This window comes from Ptiloglossa arizonensis, chromosome 4 (genome assembly GCF_051014685.1).
Source record: "Ptiloglossa arizonensis isolate GNS036 chromosome 4, iyPtiAriz1_principal, whole genome shotgun sequence".
NCBI lineage: Eukaryota > Metazoa > Arthropoda > Insecta > Hymenoptera > Colletidae > Ptiloglossa > Ptiloglossa arizonensis.
The window spans coordinates 20,660,376-20,680,513 of record NC_135051.1 but is presented as its reverse complement, the minus strand read 5'-3'; the positions used below and the strand labels follow the sequence as shown (position 1 = coordinate 20,680,513).

At 39.2% G+C, this 20,138-nt stretch overlaps 1 protein-coding gene across 4 annotated transcripts in view; it reads right to left on the bottom strand.

Moving 5' to 3' along the window:
* Nucleotides 1–20,138, bottom strand: part of LOC143145537 (pikachurin) — a 260,250-nt gene that overhangs the window by 50,789 nt on the left and 189,323 nt on the right. For all 4 annotated transcript variants that reach the window (XM_076309011.1, XM_076309013.1, XM_076309012.1 and 1 more), the window contains 2 exons: nt 17,964–18,165; nt 5,712–5,856 (listed from right to left, as the gene is read on the bottom strand). In XM_076309011.1, the coding sequence (XP_076165126.1) occupies nt 5,712–5,856; nt 17,964–18,165 (347 nt within the window). The remainder of the gene's footprint in view (nt 1–5,711; nt 5,857–17,963; nt 18,166–20,138) is intronic.

Sequence of the window (20,138 nt, the reverse complement as noted above, 5' to 3'; positions counted from 1 at the left end):
TTATTCAAGTCGGAGAGCAGTTATTTTTACGCGAAAATGAATCGAATTTGATCGGGGAAGCGTTTCGATTATCAAGGTGGAATTTAATTTCTTAAATGGAATTGCTCAGTTTTTCAGTATTGTGCATTATGTACCGCGGATAAAATGTTAAATTTGACGAGGTGGTCTTTAAATTATCGAACGATTTTTAATAAACTATAAATATAAAATGTTAACTATTTTTAGTAATTCAGAGTGTAGTCGTTTCGAGTGTACAGAAATTGGAAGAAATACAAGAGAAGTTCGATTACTGCAACCTCAATTATTGCGCGAGAGCTTCGTTCGTTGCTTTGCGTTGACAAGTGGAGGGGATGGTCGCTTAGCAACCGGTGAAGTTGGAGGAGGAAGTAACTGATATTAGTGACCATAGGTACCGGATATATGTATATTGTACTATGTAAGTGAGGCTCCTTCTGATTGGACCGGTTGCCTTGATTGTTGCACGAATATTTCCTGTAATAATCAATACTCTGTGCAATAACAATCTACGATATAAAATATTTAGAAACAGGGTATATAAAACACATGTCGGTATTGTGTGTGATATTTTGCTAATATTTCGTTGAATAATATTATGCACATCGAAAGGTAAAATTTAACCGAACCATTTTTCATTTTTTTTTTTGTAACGAATATTTATTACAGGTGCAAACTCACCGACTGCTTGGGTCAATTACGTAGTATCGACACAGTAATCAATATTCATCACCCACACGGAGCGTGTGGTGTCTATTTATTACGTTTGAAATGTTAAAAAGAGTCGGTATAAAATGACTTTGCATGAAATTATATTTTCACCCGCCGTGACTGCAATTTCTGCATTTTGATCCGCAAATTGAAACAACGTTCCGTGCACGGATTGATTCTGCCCCGTTGCTCTCTACTTTATCACGAAGGGGGGGAAAAATACACAATTACGTTTTAACAAACTAAGGTAAACTTGATTTGTTATCGAGGGTAAAAAAAAAGTGTACAATGTTTGTTAGTTTATCTCGTTGTCACGTACAAAATCGTTAAAAGAATATTCCATAAATACAAGTAGTCTCAAAATCGATCGAATCGTAACGAAAATTACGGGGATCGCTCTCTAATAAGAGAAAACCGTAGACGGGCAAAATTTTAAATAAAACGAACGTATAACGATTTATTCTCGACATTTATTCGATCGGACGGTTTAAATTGTTATTTGTTCGCTGCGAAGTATTACGTTCTACGCTACGTAAAAAGTGACTCGTAAAAACTTGTTTATGGTTTATTCGTTACTCCCGACTTGTATCTGTACAAAAATTTCCTTCCTCTCCGGAGGTAACTTACTCGAATAAATAAACGATCGCGTGTGTAAGTAATGAAATATTTCTCGGAGAAAAAAGAAAAAAAAAACAAAAAATGTCAGCAAATCGTTAACGAGCTCGTAAGAAAATTCATGGGCGGTACGTGGAAAATTCGTGGAAAAATCGTATCGCGAGGTCTTAACGCTGCTGATTGGTACTCGTCGAATCGTACACGGACAACCGTGAAAATTAATTGCTCCCTACCGTCGAACCGAGCTGAGAAGTTACAGGGAGAAAACGTTCCCGGTTGTTGCTGCTCTCTCGTTTCATTTGCGTTTGCGGTACACGGTGTTGTTGGTTCACGAAGCGTCGAAAGTAATATTCGTCGCTAGAAAATCTTCTTTCGCGGGGCTTCTTCTTTCTCACGTCTTTCATTGCACTGGAAGTAGGATCCTTTTCGTCCAACAAAACGCATACACGGATCCTATTGTTAACTACAGCGCTCTGTTTTAATCACGCCGGCACTTACTCGTCTTGGTTTTATTTCAAGCCAGCCCGAGATTTTTGCGACACGCGGGTCGACGTTACCTTTGTCCATGGTCGTTCCCTTGCCCATTCTCCACCTTCGTGCCCATCCAACCCCCCGCCCTACCACTCCCCCTTTTCCCTCCATTTTTACAAATGAGACAGAACGACGTCGAAAGCGAAGCCATCCTTTTGTTCGCGCAAAAGTCCGAGGTAACTCAATTTTCCCGCCTCGATGCAATTCACGATTATTTTCTCCTTTTTTCCACGTCGACTTTTTTCCACCCTTTCCCTCGATTTCTTTGCTCTTTCGCAGACATGCTCGTTTCGCGCTCGATCGAGCGCGTCGCTTTTCGAATTTTCCGAGAATTCGCTTTTCTTTTTTTTTCTTCTTGTAGGGATTTGGCGTAAGATGGAGGGTGAAAATTGGTCGCGGAAGTTCGAAATTTAATTCGACTATTTTCGGTACTCATCGGAGATATTTATCTGTCGATAAATTTATGAAATCGGTAATTAGAAATATGTACGTAAAAATAGAAGGTAAATCGGATCGCGTTAGAAATTACGTTACGCGAGTGTCCGATTTTCCATAAGAATTTTCTTTTCGATCATATTCGACAGAGAATCACCCGTTCGCCATTCAAGTTGGAAATTCGAGGTTGCTTTAGAATTTTCCATTAAATTTTGTTTCGGAAGCGTATTAAATATCTGCTTCGTGGAAACAATTTTGCTTCGTTTCGAGCAAACTGTTCCATAGTTCGACGAGCCAATCGAATACGACAGATTACTGAAAACTATCTACCCAATTTCGACAATTTTTTTTACTTCTGTGATGGGAACGTTCCGTTCAATTCGGAATTGAAAATTACTTCACAAGAGTCGATGGTAAACATCGTCTAATCGAAAAATACTCGACTATTCGAATAATTTCAGCTGTAATTCAAACACTGTATCAACAACGATACAGCCACGAAAGAGTTTCGTTGATTGTAATAAATTGTATAATACATCGACTTCACCGTGCCCACCGAGTGAATTGCCCGGAATAAATTAATAACCGAAGGAGAATCGAGAGATCGGTGTGGAAAGATGGCGAACAGAAGCGAAACGAGGTTACATCCCGTATTAAAGCGAGCTTGAATTATACTCGAGATAATCCGTTCACTTATAAAATAACGAAAAAACAAAGACGACGTTATTTGCCAAACGGCCCGATATATCACGCGAGCGGAGCGGTAATTAACGTCGCGAAATTCGTTCTGCGGGCGGGGGGGTGCGACGGGGAATAATCGCGGGGACGCGTGTTTCGCAGCTCCGTCATTAAATGGACGATTTCCCCAGAAAATAACGTTTTCCCCGGGAAACGGGGGATCGTGGACGGGAATTGCATGCAGGTGAATAACGATGACGTCGGTGTGCACCGAGGCAAGAATACACGGGTAGTCGTGAAAAGATTTGCTCGTCTCTAAAGACGTCAGTCGGCCTGGAATTTTAAAGGGAAACGTCCAGGCAAATACTGCCTCTTAACCGGTGGAAAATTATGCCAAGGGAAGCGAACTCGTATAAACGTCGCGCACCGCGTCGATTCCAGGACGCCCCGTCGAGTCTTTTGTCGGTGGATGAAATTCGTGCGCGAAGGCGTTCGAACATGAAATTACACCGATGAGATTTCCGATTTCCAGAAACCGCGAGGCAGTGGCGCGATCGTGTTCCGTTCTGGGCGAGAGTTTTTTTTCTTGCTCCTTTTTTTTTTCGCCTTTTCAATTTCCATTTTGGTACGTGCACCGATGTGCGCTGTTTCGGGATTTTTGTCGACGTACGCGTATAATTGAAAAACGTTAAATACGATATAATAAGTAATCTAGTGTTTCATCGACTTTTCCGACGGTGAATGGATTTATGAAATTTCGTTCGCCTTTTCAATTACGGTGGGTACAACGATGCGCGCTGTTTTCGATTTTTGTCGACGTACGCGTGCGATTGAAAAAACAGTAGAACAGGATATTGTAATTCGTTCAGTGTTTCATCGATTTTTTCAACGGTGAATGAATGGAATGATTTGGTGAGTTACTTTTTTTTTTTTTTTTTAAATAATCCGTCGTTTACGAGAATGCGTAAAAAACGAAAGGAAGGAACGGAGAATCGTTCTCGAGGGCCGAGAAGTTTATACACCCGGTACTTCTTTCAACTTGAGTCTCTGGAATAATATTTTTGTGTCGAGTATACTCGAGCGCGGCAGTTAAAAGGTTAAGTTGAACGTCAGTTGCAAGAAAACGAGGCTAGAAATTCTTACGAGTGTCGAGATTCGTGCAATTATCGAGATAGGCGATTAGGCGGGGGTCTCGGTTGCACGATGCATTCTCAGTACCTGTGGGACATTATTTATCTCCGTTAGACTAGTTTCATTCTCAACATATTCTCAACTAGTTATTTACTTCAGATAGTGGGAGAATCGAGAAGCAAACGACAATGTTTCTCATCTCAACTCTGTCCTTAGTTACATATTCTTTCTAAATTGATCTAAAACACGTTAATGTATGCAATTCGTAAGTAATTACTTAATTAATTTTATAGTAATTACAATTATGTTGTATATTGATATTTTAAACCCCTAATGCACATTATTATCCAAGATCAGTGTCTATTTATCTACCTATTAATCTATCTATCTACCCACTTATCTATCTATCTACCCACTTATCTACCTATCTACCTACTTATATATCTATCTACCTACTTATCTATCTATCTACCCACTTATCTATCTATCTACCCACTTATCTATCTATCTACCTATCTATCTACTTATTTACCTAACTGTCTATCTCGATGTCTCGCGTAATCGTCTGTTGCTTATCACCGATCTACCATTGTCTCGAACACAAGGACAATCGCTTTCAATTTTACTTGTTGCTAACTGACCATCCCTTTCGCGCTGCAACTATCGTGGCTGCATCTATTATAGTCCAATCGCAGTACTCTTCCCTGCACAGGACCGCGAATTGGTGTTGTTCCTACTGTCGTGTTTGAAATTCGATATTCACTAACGAAACTATGTACGTGTAGTGTCCGATGCCATGAAGTTACATTTAGAAGCGAGAGCTAACCGACGGATTTGACACAGAAATTCACTTACAGAGATTGACAGACGTGATTTCTCGGATTAGCTGGTTAAGTATTCACGAGGGTATTTCTGTTGACCGCACGTGAGCGAATCTAATGTAGCAAGTTCCTTTATTTTTGTTCGATTAGGGTCGAGAGATACTCTGGATCATCCTCCGGGCTGTCGATGATTCAACCAATTTGGAAGTTTTAAATTCGTTTCTTCTTTTGGATAAAAATGATTATTTTTCTTTCAAACCTCGACCAATTTTACAATTATTAAAATTTGCGAAAAATTGTACTCAACTATGACTGCCAGCAAACAATATTTCACCAAAAGGGGTTCTGAGAATATCGAATAACTTCGCCATTTTGTACAATTCTCACTTTCGTAAAATTCTAAAACGAAGCTGAAAGTTAGATTTATATTCTCCGAAAAAGACTACATTTTTAATTTAGTAATTACTTAGGAAAAAAATTCGCAAAATTAATTTACTCGTTTCTCGACGTCTCGGAGTCTGATGTACCCTCCTTAATCGTTCGAAACGATTGAATTCTTCGATAGCGAAACGTTCATCTTTAATCGAAACTCGACATCCTGCTTACGTGACCGACAATTTCTATTCCGATCTGAATGATTCTAATTGAAGACGGTTGCGGTGCACTCTAAGAAATCGCCCGCGGAACCGGATGTCGTCGATAATCGATAGTGTCTTTTCAGCTTCGTACAGGAGCGTACGCTTCGTAGACGTCGAATGGATAAAGTATCCTTACCTTCGATCTACCCTCCGCGCGTTTCTCTTGATTCAGCTGAATCCAAGCGTCCCATCGGTGCCTGTAGACAGTCAGGGTATTCCATTCGTTCAGCCTCACTGTTTGCGTGCTCCTGACGGTGCCGACTCCACTACCGCAATCGAACCTTTGAACAAACAGGACGATTACGTCGACGTCGTTCTCTCGTGTAATACAACAAGCCTCTTCGACGATACACTTGAAACGCTCTAAAGGTTTTTCCCCGATAAGTCGCGAATGACTTTCACCAGGACCTTTCGAAGTCTGCTTTAGCGATAGAGGACATCCAGGGGACAAAGTCGTTACTTTTTGTTTCACGAGGAGAGAAAAAAATTGATAGACAAGTTCACGGGTCAATCGATCGGTTAAAGAAGAAGTCAAGGCTCCGCAAGTTATTCTATCAACGAGAGAGTTCGAAAGTTTCCGTTTAGTATGTGAGAATCTTGAATTTTACTACTTTCTCGTCGATAGACGATCCGAAAATTATCGGAGTTAACGCTACTGGACACTTTATAGGGGTCGTACCTACGAAAAACTTTTTGCAAATTGGTCAAAAACACCTGGTGATGCGACAACACGAATCGTGGACTGATTTTGCGGGATTTCAGAAATGTTTGCAATTATTCAAAATAGTTTCGTTAAAAGACACTTGGGTATGTTGAGTCTTATTTTAACCGGAAGATTAATTGTTGAGGGTAGGCCGAGGATTGAAAATTGGCGATATTTTTGTTTAGTTTAGAAGCATCTCCAGATGTTTGAAATAGTTTGATTACACTTGGGTATGTTAAGACTTAGTTTGTCAAGGCATGAGATTGTTAAGGTCTGCGGCTGTTCAAAATAGTTTGATTATACTTCGATAGGTTAAGACTTAGTTTGTTCACTAACGGTCTGCAACCGTTCGAAATAGTTTGATTACACTTGGGTATGTCAAGATTTAGTTCGTTCACTTTGCATCGGGATATGGAGATCGTTAAGGTCCTTTCGAAGACGGAGAATCGATGATATTGTTTCGAAAAAAATAATTCTTTTTTGAAGAGATTAGAATTTCGATAATACGCAATATTTTTTCGACGCTTTAACAATACAGCGAGTCCGGTTCGCGTTGCGAATCCAAACACCGAAGATAGCGAAAGATTAAGAAACGTTCCTGTGGTGGGGGAATAGGTTTCACGTGCGCAAGTAACACGCGAGCCATTATACCGGAAATACGTTTCCCGCAAAGATAGCGTTGGCAAATGATTTCGCGCACGAACGAATTCTTAGCGATTCACGTTTAAGATACTCCGACTTCATTCCGTTTAAGGTGGTTCCCTCTTGGGTCGAAAAATCGACGAAACTTGAGATTTTTTTGGTTTAAATTACACGACACATTGAATTGACACATTTTGTGCTCATTGGCGTATCCGTGAAGACATTACGTGATTTTTTTCTTGGGCTCGATTCTAACGCTAAACGAGTTATTAATAATAATATTAATCCGTAGTTGGTATCGTTGGGCCAAACTTTCTATTCGTTTCATATTCTTTCGTATAATTGCAATACGTATATATTAGTATCTTTTGGAAAATTTATTGTTTCTTTTTCGTACTAATTATTAATGTCATTTAAGATAATAATATTCATTATCCCCACGATATCAGGTCGTTGAAATGTTACCCCACCAATAAAGAATTAACACGATAATGCCTTATTCAGTAATTAAACATGAAGATACAAATTATTTATTTGATACGAATCTACCTTTCGTTTGAAGTATAATAGAGATCCTTTTTATTTCCTGCTCGAAGAATTAAAAAATACTCTTTAACAACCGAAAATATTCGTCTTTGTTTTTATACTATTGGGTTGTCCATTTTCATCAAAATAACGAAATGACTTTCCGAACAACCCAATATTATTTTTTTTTTACGTCGGCAAAAATTGAGAGGAGGACGACCCAAGATATTCGCAGACCCGCGGAGCGCACGGTTACTACGACAATGCGAGAAACATAATTCGGGATAAGCGAGCGCGGAAAATGTCGCGCGAGTCGCATGGTGCAGCGCTCACGTCAAAGCGGAAATTAAAAAGCATTATCTATTAACTGTTCCGCAACGTCGACGTCAATCAAAGGCGAACAGAGGGAATTAACTCTCGCGATGCAAACACCGCGAAATTTCGTCCCGTGAAAGAGAAATTCATCGAAACGAACGACGCATTTCGACGCTGCAATTACTCCTTTATATAGCGTTTCGGCTATAGATACGCAGACAGGATATCGCGCTCGATTTCATCTCGCGATTTACTCGCTCCTGCTGACGATAAATCGCCGCTTCAGAAGTGGTTTAAGAATTCGTTGAATTGGAAATTGAAGTAGTAACGATTTTAGCTCTCGAAACTGTTTTAAAATCGACACGGAGGCTGTGCGAAATTTTTGCATTCAGGTCCGAAAGGATTTTAATTGTTTGCTCTTGAATCAATTTTTACGATTTTCCTTCTAGATAATATTATTTTCGATCAATAGGATTTTCACCTCGATTGTACCAAGAATTTGTTGAATTGGAAATTGAAGTAGTAATGATTTTAGCTCTCGGAGAGCGTGTAAAATTTTATCTCGATTTAATTTGTTAAGTTGGTATTATTGTTTCCGTGCAATTGAAAGTCCCAGAAAGGTATCTGTATAATATTTTTATTTTGAAAATTGATGGAAATAATTTTCACGAATATCGGTATATTTTCGAGTACGGTATTCTTTAAAATTGCATCCAACGTGTCTTGTATAGTTGCGAGTGCACATAATCTGCAAGGACGTTGATAAAAGGATCTCGAAATTGAGGTCAGGTTTTATAATTGCTACGTATTAAGCAAAGGTGTGCAGATAGGTTGAAGTTCATTTAAAAATCTTCTGCGTGGCGAATGTGTCGTGTGACGTATAGTTGGCGTGCAATACTCTCGTTTGCCGGTGTACAATGTCGAGAGATGGCCGTTATAAGATAATAATAACAAATTAATTATTACGTGGCTGAGGCCATTTAAACGTCGAATCTCTTTATCTTAATCGTTCATATTCCGCAGTGCCATGTTGTATAAATCTCTCAGGTTTTTCTACACACGAAGATCAGATGCTAAATCGTTGATAGTGAAAATGTTGGGAGCAGGTTAATAATTAAATTTATCCATCCGAGAATTATTCTGGCTGTGATTAAAGACTGCTGCTAGCGACTTGGCAAACGGGTTGTACAAGTGCTCAAGGATACCAGTTTATTACGTTATTATGTAATAATCTTCGCGTACCGTTAACCCCATTAACTTGATTTAATTTCGCGAATATTCTTTCAGAAATATTACTTTTCACAACGTGATTATGTGACATCAGATCGAGGAGATTGAAACCACGAGTAAGTAGAATGTGGACAAAGTAACTTATGATCAGACGGCTGACTAAAGTGTCTGACCGAATACGGTTTACAGGTCCTTCCAGGATTGATCATTCTTTTTCCCTAGAATACATCGAACGTGTACTAACACATTGAGTGAAAAGAATTTATCGTGCAATACTTTATTCTACATTTTTTACGGATGTGAATCGTTTCTGTCTGATTCGAGTTACTCAAGTACAAGATATTAATACACGGTAGTTATGTATTCTAAGAAGAAAAGAAGATCAATTTTAAAAGCAGCATCAGACATTTTATTCAACCTTTTCGAGGCTTTCAGCTGAGCAGAAATTACTCTGTGTTCTAGTCACTCGTGGTTACCACACTCTCTCTAACTCAGGAATGATTTTTCTTTCTCCCGATAATGCATTTGGTTAACAAGTAAGCACACTTGTCTCGTACCATTGTTCGTCGATTTCCATCGATTCATTCTGACGTCATTCGTCATTCTCGTTTCTTTTTTTTTTATCGGTTTATTTCTACTTGTTCACGAAACAACTCCGCTTCGGCTACAGGAAAGACAGAAAGTTCACGCGCAGTGCGCGCTTAGTCGCAGCGCCAAGGGTTGGATTCTAAGTTGCGGTAATTATCACTGTCGGAGGTAAACGACATGGTAATGAGAAATTTTAACGAGTTGTGCCGAGTGCACCGTAAATCCTGCACAGTCGAAGTACGTAATTAATAGCAAGCTGCTCGCGGCACGCGTGCTACTTGGAAGTTTTCAGGCGCGCAGTTGGCGAATCGAAACTTGAGACATGATGTTTTGTGTGCGAGTGTTGGTTACTCCGTGTTGTGTACATGAGATTGACACAGGAGAATGAGTGACACCACGTTGCAGTTATCGTTGACTCTTGCCTCGATATTTGACTCCACTTCGCCTCTATAGTGGAGAGGTGAAATTTAGGGGTCTCCAAAGCCAATACTCAACTAACCCCACCATTGGTACATTTTGGTGGAAAAGTTTTGCAAACACTTCGTTGTGTTCTGTGCTCAGTATCGGTAAATGTCCCATTTTGAGAAAGTTGCAATGGTGTATTCAAATTTATATTGTACTGAAAATTATAAATTTTTATTACGCGTATTTCAAGTACACTAGTTTCGTCTTTTCTAGACGTACATTTGATCTTACAATGTGGATCACGTAAAAGAGTAAGTAAATGTTATTTGAACCAACAAATCGTATGTTTAGTCGTGGATGAGGAAGTGGTGATGACCTTGAAGTTACCCAAATCAAGAAGAACAAACACTGAGAAGGCGATTAGAGGATTGTCTAGCTGAGAAAATAATAGGGATGACCTTGTAGTTTCGTTGCTGAAGAATATTTGCTTTTCTTGTATTCCACAGGTCCGGATGCATTTTTGAGTAGCACTGGGTATTAATTAAAGCAACTAAGGACCGTTCTGTGACGTCGTGTCCTTAAATTTCCTTGTTTGGCTACGTGTGGTCGTTAGCGGACCGAGAATTGCGCGTCTTCCACTTGAAACCCGTTCAGTTCGACCCGAGGCGCAGTTTTTTTTTCCAGGGACGAGAACCGAGCAAAATAATTAAGGACTCCCTGGAGGCGTATCGCGAGATCGTGACCCTGACCTTTTTCTTTTTCGCAATCTCAACCCCACTGCAACGTGCACTTGACATTTTCACGACGTCAATATGACACATGTGGGCGGGAGAAAGTCACGTACCCAAGCTTCGAGGAGCAAAGAGCAGCGAGCGTTTAAGGCTTGATAGTAAGTGCATTGGAACTTCCGGTGCTGGAATCCACAATCTGAATCTGTTGGTCGAATGCTTTACTATTGCCACATTACATTATTCTAACCGAGTATACATTATTCTGGATATTGGTAGGAGTCAGATAAGTGTAACTCGACGTAAAATTGTTTTACGATCATCTCTGTACGATGCTTTTCGAGAAAAAATAATATAAGAAATAAGAAAAGGGAATTTAATTCTAATCATAGTAAGGAAACTGAAACTGTTGGTATTTAATCCTTGAACTGTTTTCTCGGATACATTTGTCCGATACAGTGTCTCAACGCATTCAACACATTTCCCATTAGTGGTTAATGCAGTCAGATCGAAGTAAATTGGCCACTCAAGGTTGCCAAAGGGATATCCCCACCCTATCGTTTGATTAGCTTGTTACATCGTTTCTTGTCTCCTCGCTGTAAAGCTGGAGGCACTCTCTCTCAAACAGAGGGTTAAGTACGGCGTAAAACAACATTGTCCAACGTAAGTTTCAGAACTTTCTCCGCATCGTGTTTGTAACCACAGGAGAAGTACGATGACCGATGTCGTAAGCTCTATGAAACCACGGTATAGCGTGCTGAAGGGGACCGTACAAGCGGCTTCACCTGTGGACAACAGCCGACGTAAAAGTAAGAATCGTGTCTGGAATGATTCACAGAGAGGGAAGTGGTCTTGAACGGCCAATTGATCTCAATCCCACATTTTCTACGTTCTTTAGACTCGTAAGGAACATTTCGAGACTTGAAAATTCAAAGAAATTTGAAACTTTCTGCAAACGTAGTTCAAACGACCCTATTAACGGATCAATTTCTCGTTTTGGTAAAGAAACGATTTTAGGGGTGGAAAACCCCCTCTTGAAGAAAATACGACTTGATTGTAAATATCTTTGAAAACGCATAAGATATGGAAAAAGTGAAGTCGCGAAAAATTTTCGGGAAAAGTGGTGTAAGTTTTGAAAAGAGAAAAGTTTGCCTCTCTGCACGAACGGTTTGGACGACCACGCGTGGGTCCAAACTGACCCGTAACTGAACCCACCCGCACAAATATTTCGAACGAAGATTCCATTACTTCGTCGTACTTTTCTGAATGTATAAGGAGACCTGTATTTACGATACGAAAGCCAGAATGCTTTGGGCTCTGGGTCTAAAAGGACCCAGGTGTGGCCCAACGAAGGTGTTTGAGAAAGAAATGTAAAAGTAAAGGGCAAAGAATCTCTTCTCGTCCTCCGAAGAACTCAATCGTGGTTTGAGGAGTCTAGGATTAAACAGTTCCTCGGGAAACACACGATACACACACAGCGGGGAATCGGTTCCCCGAACGGAATCTTTTGGCCGTCTTCCAGGACCCAATTTCTATTTTTGTCCGATCCACGGCTCGCAGGGTATTACTTCCGTTTCGTGAAGAGTATCCCCTGGGGTTGGGGCTCCGTGTAACCGTAACGCGGACATCCGTGTACGTGAAAGTGATTCTTTGAGCTCTCGACGAAAGACCCTGGGAAGACAGCCGCAGCGGTAGATACGTGTACGCGGCTTAAACCGAAGAAAAGGCTACTCAGATTGGATAGGTAAGCCGGAAAACTCGGGCGGCGAGATTTTGTTCCGTCGTTGAAAGCGAACGGTAACTACATACGTGTATAGGATAACGTGGATACCTCTTTCAGGACGGTTCGCCCGCGCGAAGATTTCATTTCGGTTGAAAGCCCGCTGAGAGATCTTTGGTACATCATCCACAGGGGGAGAAGCGTCGTTTAGTCGCTATCTGGGATTATTAATAGCTCGGGTCGCGAACAATCATCGATCGATGCTTCTTCCGAACGTTTTCGCGCGATCGATAATTACTTCGACGAACGTAGATCGACCTTGTACTTTCTTGATTAATATACATTTTTATGTCCTCGACAAGTATTGGGTTGTTTGGAAAGTCATTTGTATATACGAGGAAAGTATTATAAACAATGCATTTCGGAAAGAAATTATTTTGTAGTTGGCTGCGTATATAAAGATACATAATCGAAAGGGTGATTTTTATTAGTTGAAAAATGACAATAGATTGGACAGATAATTTGATTCATTAATTTTTTTTGTCATTTCGATTATGAAATTTCAATATTGAAAATGTATCGCGTATGCAGTGTTGACCCATTAGAGCAAAGCTAAAGTATTGCATATGCAGTAGTTATCCACGAACGTATTAACGAAATGAAATTGATACACTTTGATTCATCGAATTAAATCGACACACTTGGATACGTTAAATCGAGTTGATACACTTGGGTATATTGAATTGATACACTTGAATACATTGAATTGAATCGAATTGATACTCTGTTGTTAGGTGTCGATTACGATTTTGGTTCTATGCACCGTTACATTACCTCCACTTTTCGTTTCTACCGTTACTTTGAACGGATTTTAAACGTTTCCTCCTCAAATTCCCTTTTATACGAAAAAACTGTTCGCACGAAAAGTTACTTTCGGATAATTTGAAACGTATATTTTCGTTACAAAATTCATAACCGTTCGTTAAAAAAAAAAAAATATATAATGTCGAGCAATGTATTAGGCACGTTGGGTCGCTTTTGGTTAAATAACAGCGCAACAGAAACGACGGGATAGTTTCGCTGGTATTTGACAAGTTACAGCATTTGGGTTTCCAATTTCCCGCGCTCTTTGAGTTGAAAGTTACGCTTCCGGCGTCCACGCCACGCCCACAACTTTTCGATTTATCGCACGGATCGTTTCTGCCAATTCTTCGGCTCGTTAATGCATAAACGTTCCGCGCAGTGGTCTGCTTAACAGAATGACAAATCCCTCGGCCGATCGTTTAGCGTTCGATTAATGAATTATGGAAACGAAATCGACGAACAATGAACGATTATCCCAGCAGTATTGAATAAATTACATCTACAGTTCGAGCGGAGAGTTTCTATGGAGACCTGGTTTCGATCGTTTTAACGGGGTCATCTCGGTAATTAACTATGTATTTTTGTATTCGAACGAAATTCTCGGACCTGTCTTAGATAAAACTGTCAACCTACATCGAAACGAGTTATTTAAGACGTCGTACCATTTAAGTATCCCACCGAGATTATTCAACGATGTAAAGAAAATTTTTGCTTAGAGTCATCGTGATTGTTATTACAAAATAATCGTTTAGTTAGCGACGGTGTTGTTCGGGCGCGAGTGTTTGTTATATTTCTCGCGAGACTCTTCGTCGTCTATTTATTTTTTCCTCACTGTTGTTGTCCATCGGCCCCACTTTTACATTATTAATCTTATTCTGTGCTTAAATCAATACTTTCCAAAGTAGGGAGCACAGCTTTTGAAGGAGGTACCTTATAATACAAGGAGGATAACTCTACTTGGACTTGGACACTACTTTTCCATCAGTACATTGATCATCGAAGTTTGACAAGTGTAGGAATATATTTTTCTCGTATCGTTCTGAATATATCAATAATCTCGTTTCTTATATTTCGGTAGAGAAATTCTACACATATATTACTCGTTCCACGCGTGATTGTTTCATTTATATTTCATTCTATGATAATGTTGATTTCGGTGATAATTTTTGGAAAAATTCTTCACAAGAATCTGGTTAATTTTTTAAGTATCATATCACAGTGGTTACTTTGAATTTATTCGTGACAACGAAATTGAACACCGTGTGTACCGATGGAACACTTTGAAGAAATTTGGTAAATTGTTCTCGCTTCGTCTAATGGAAACTCGCTACAGGGTGAACGATAAAACAAATTAAGTATGTTCGGTGCTCAACATGTCGACGGTGAACTTTGTCACGAGACTTCCGGATTCATAAATCGGTCGCCGGTCCGTCACGGGTTATTAAGCTGTAAACGAAAAATTAGCTCCCGAGCGGAATTCTTAATTAATGACCACGTCAAACCTTCGCTGAAGGACCGCTGCTACGTTACGGAACTAAAGTGTCGCGTAAAAGTTTCCTGGAAAACTTGGTCGGTTTCCGTGATCCCCTTCCCTTGCATTAGGAAAATGTACTACCAACGAAGTTCATTTACGCGATACTCCATCGTTGCTGCAAGGCTGGTTTCCATAGAACATGGACGAAAATTTACTTAAGCGACGATCGAGGCCACCGTCCAATTTTCATCATTCACCGCTTGTTATGATATATTTTCAGCCGAAAAGAAAACCATCTAGTTTCAAATTGCAATTCAAAGTATTGGATATTTTATCACTTTTTCAACTCTTCTCTTTATAGATTAAATTGCCGATTTATGTACTTCCTTCTGTGCAAATTTTTTTTAACGACTTTCATTGGATTGCAAGACACCTCTTCTAGGGTCTCCATTTTGGAAAACACTCCTATATCTTTGTCTCATAGAATCTGTAGTGTTGTTTCAGAAGAGGCAAGTGGGGTACACGATGCTCTTTAATAAATATTCAAACTATTCATCATTTAATATTTAATAACAGCCTAAAATTCGATACCAAAATATTCTACGCAACGATAACACGACGAAATCCGATACAAAAATTAGATACAGCGATAACAAACTAACTCCAATATAAAAGTTACATACAGGATGTGGTATCGATGACACTGGACGATTCTATCCGAAAAAATAAATAAAAAATATATAATTAAATTCATTTAAGCTTCGACAATTTTTCGTATCCAATGATAAAAATACAATTCTCTACAAATAAACAAACATTCGCTCCCGTCTCCCATTACGACGAATGTTATCTCGAACGGAGCTTATCGGTTGATGCTCCGTATATACTACGAAATGGGAATCGAAGTGTGTAGCCAAACGTGGTAATTTAAATCGAAATCGAGCCTCGTCGTGTATCCACGGTGGAGGCACCACCTACGACGGAGACACGGTCCTGTCGATGGAAATTAACCTTCACTCGTGTCGAGATGAGCCCAGTGAATAGCACGCCTCTTCGAGTCGAGTCGAGTTGAGTCGAGTCTCCCGTATACCGAGTTTACCGATCGCGTCCTGGGAACCTCCCGCTGACTGACAGAGCGGCGTGTTTCGCGGTAAATTGAAGTAAATCGCGGTTTCGCGCGAATCCTTTGATGTCCTGCCGCTAATGGGCCAATGAAGTTCGGGGGAAACTTCGGTTATTGCCGGAAGTTGTGGAAAGTTGCCAGGCATAATTCGGTGATGCGCGCTCGAGCATGGGACACGATCGGAGTGGGGAGAAGTAGCGAGTGGCGTGGTGGGGGAATCGTGGCAAACAGTGGGGGGAGAGCAGTGGGCTCGTTATATCGTTCCGATCGATCGACTTCGAGCGTCGTTCTCGATTATAGGCGAGCGCGCGCGCGCGCGTTTATTGCTGGGAACTTCGAATTCAATTCAACGATAGGGGGATTGTCTCAGGCACGACGTGTAAATTTTAATAACCACGATTGAATGTATCAATTTTGGTAAGTGTATATACAAGTGTATTTATACGTAGTTGCTCGTGATTCGCCGATTTTTTTTTAGCGAGAAGTAATTTTTTTTCCCAATGCCAATTTCAGGTGATATCTTTACGAGCGGTCGATGTATGAAAAGTTGCATTCTGTTAACTGCAATTATCGTTGAAAATTATGGAAACGTGTGTAAACGATGGGGATTCATTTATCGAAAATTTTTGTACGGTAAATTTTATTTTGTGGATTATTGCAATTCTATAGAATATAGGAATGTGGGATTGTTGAAGATTTGCTGGAAATATGAAAGTGTAAGATTTTTTATAAGAGAGCGATGGAGTTGAATCATTCAGTGAGCGTTGTGTAAATAATATTTGGGTTTCTTTTAATATTTTAGGGTTCTGCCTAAAAGAAAAAAGAAAAAGAAATTAGAGTGCTGGTCAGCACTGGTCAGCGATGGTCAGCAGTGGTCAGCAGTGGTCAGCAGAGGTCAGTAGTGATCAGCAGTGATCAACAGTGATCAGCAGTGATCAGTAGTGATCAGCAGTGATCAGCAGTGATCAGCACTCTAATTTCCTTTTTTTTTTTAGGCAAAACCTTGAAGTATTAAAAGAAACCCAAAATTATTATTTACACAAACGTTCACTGAATAATTCAACTCCATCACTCTCTTAAAAAAATCTTATACTTTCATATTTCCAGCAAATCTTCAACAATCTCACATTCATATATTCTATAGAATTGCGATAATCTGTAAAATAAAATTTAAGATAAGACCATTCGTATCAGGGTGATTCATGAATCGTTTAATTCTCATTTCGCATAAAGACATTTGGAAGACTTATCAGAATTTATTTAAAAAAGATTCATTAATTTTCCTCGGATAATTGTGAAATTAAAACGTTGGCTTTTCAAGCGTTGGTGTATTTAACGAATTGAATTTTAAATTATCGTGAAATTTCAAGTATATCGTAAATTATTTCGCGAAAAATGATACTCCGCAAGAAAAAATATGACGGTTCATACAAGAGAGATTTATGAGTCTTTGGACTCCGATGTCTAAGGAAGGCATTTGTAAGATTTATATGAAAGAGACACCAGAATCTATTTAATAAAGTCCATCAATTTCCATCAAGCTTATCGTGGCATTCAGTTCGTGCAATAAAATTAATAAAATCACCGTAAGTAATAGGGCTTAACGAATAACATAAATTTGCCTTTTAGATTCTACGTTTGCCTAGATTTGAACGCATTATACAAAATGAGTCAGGCAAATTGAAAGGATTCTAGCTTTCATTTATTGTAAAATAAACAAAAATGATGAAGACAAAATAATACTACGATGAATGCAGCGTAAACAAGCCGACATATTTTAAATAAAAATTATAAAGCGATCGTACGAATTAAATTGAATTTAAGCAAGTTGAATAGACTAAAATCTCTTTTAAAGAAACAATTTAAAATATACCTCGTAGATGATGCTTGAACAGTAAAACATAATTTCGAATAAAATCTTGTCGAGAAATTTGAAGTATCTTCCAAAGTGTGTTTTTTAAGTATTTAAAAGTAAGTATTTAAGTATTTTGGAACGTTGCCCATGTTCCCGAGTACAATTAGCGCGGCTACGGCTTTAATACGGGGAACGTTTCTGACGCGAAGTCGTTACCTAAATTCGATGAAACCGTGATGCAGTATCAAGGCCATGAAGTCACCCTGAAGATCGTCCCTTTCCCCGGCAAGAAGCAAAATTCCGTCCCACGCCTCGGGCCGGAATTCCAATTCTAATTGGACGTGCTTGTAAGCGGCCTTTAAAGCGGGAAACGCCAGCCAACCGGAGCCCGTGAAACGGGGTGATCTCACCTCAGCCTCTGCAAGCAAAAATTACCATCGTTAAGTCGCAGTGCTTCCTGACGAAAAAAAAAAAAAAAATGCGAGGGTAAATATGCAAGTATGAATAAGGTTTCATTGTATTTCTATTTTTTTACGAAAGAAAACAGAGAGAAAGTTCACCTAACATTTTTGCGTGGAATTTAATTGTCAGTGAGATTTATTTAATACGCCTTTCTAGAGATTTCTTAATAAACAACTGATGTATCTTGAAAAAAAAAAAAAAAAATAGAAAACAAGAGATATCGTTACGCACAGATCGATTGTGCTAAAAATTTAATCATATCTTCCGACGAGAGTATGAAACTTAAATGTAGAGTTTCAGTAATTCGTGATCAACCGAGCGTGGGTCTGTTTTGACCTATGCCCACGAAAGCCTCGTCGATCTCCTTGACTCGTGACGAGTAATTTAAGCCAGAAACTGTTAGCACAACTTTCTTTAAAAATTATAAACAACTGAATCCAAGACAACAAGAATTTTTATTCAAAATATTTACGCAACGAGGTCACACTATGGGTCCATTTCGACCCACGCGTAGTTTCTCCCATCTAAACCGCTGGTATTGCGAGTGCACATTGTACACATACAAACGTACACATTTTTTTAAAATACTCAGGCTTAAAATGTGTCATTTCGTAAAGAGAATTTTTTAGAGATTTTTCTCTATTACAATGCTTTCCTTCGTCGTGAAGAGGGAATGGTGATCCATTACCTGCACTCGTTCTAATTACTTTGTCACGTATCAAAGTGGACGGATAGTTATGGTTTTTCCGCGAAAAGTGCCTTCGTTTCCGTCCCTTCTTTATCGAGAGTATCCGAGGAAGCGAAGAAATATGGTTAAAGTCAAGGGGGCGGAAGAGGGATAGACAGGAAGCTGGGAATCGAGGATGCCAGGAACGTGCGAGGCTTAGGGAACATCTTTTACCTTTGGCGATGTAGAGCCGACTATCAGTCAAGGGAACGGTACTGTACACGAGAGAAGAAGGGTCCCGTTCGTAGTACACGCGAGCATAAGGGCGGTGATAAATCACACTGACAAAAGGAATGGAAAAACTTGCGCCAGGGAATGGAATAACACCTTTTGATCGGTGAAGCTAGTCGCATAGTAATAAAGCGTTATTCGGCGGGCTGTATCGCAATATGCAATCACGAAGGAGGGGAGAAACTTGCGGAGCAACGACCCCAAACCTCGTTCCATTAATTTTTCGATTTTATTACTTTCGTTACACGACTCGATATATTATGGACTCTCGTAAAAAGCTTAAAAAAATAGCAGCGAAAATGATTGCTCCACGACGAAATGTCTGTCATTTTGTTAATTTTTGACGTTTGTCAATTTGTTCTAGTCGAGACCGAAGTTACGCTCGTACGGAATAATTATCCGTTCGCTTATAAATCATCGAAACGAGTTGCAATCGTGAATATTGATTGTGATTACATTTTTGACACAGCGTCGGAAAATTATTAATAATTCGCGTATTATCGTAGCAAATTGAACGAGAAAATTCGTATAACGACTTCTTAAATATTTGAATTACTTCAAAAAGTTTCAGTTCAATATGTTACGTATTTTTTTTTTATAAAAAATATTCAAAAGATTGCCCTTTGAAACAAATTTTCTTTTGTATAGTCTGAAAGTTCAGAATTTTTTAATTTACCTCGGAGAATTTCTTACTTAATGCACAAATAACGTTCGAGCGAAATTGTTTGTTCGAACAATGAGTATAATTTAAAACGTAATATGTTGCTACTGTGAGCAAGTTTACAAAGTATAAATTTTCCCAGTTTTATCGAAGATTCTTTTTTTTTCTCCGTTTCTACGTTAAAATTACCTTTTCCCTTTGAAGAAGTAGTACAATTGACGAGAAAGAAATTACATTTTGCATCTGTTTTCACGTGCCCGACGATACTGTACATTAATGCAAATTAATAAAATATTATGTCTTTTTGGAG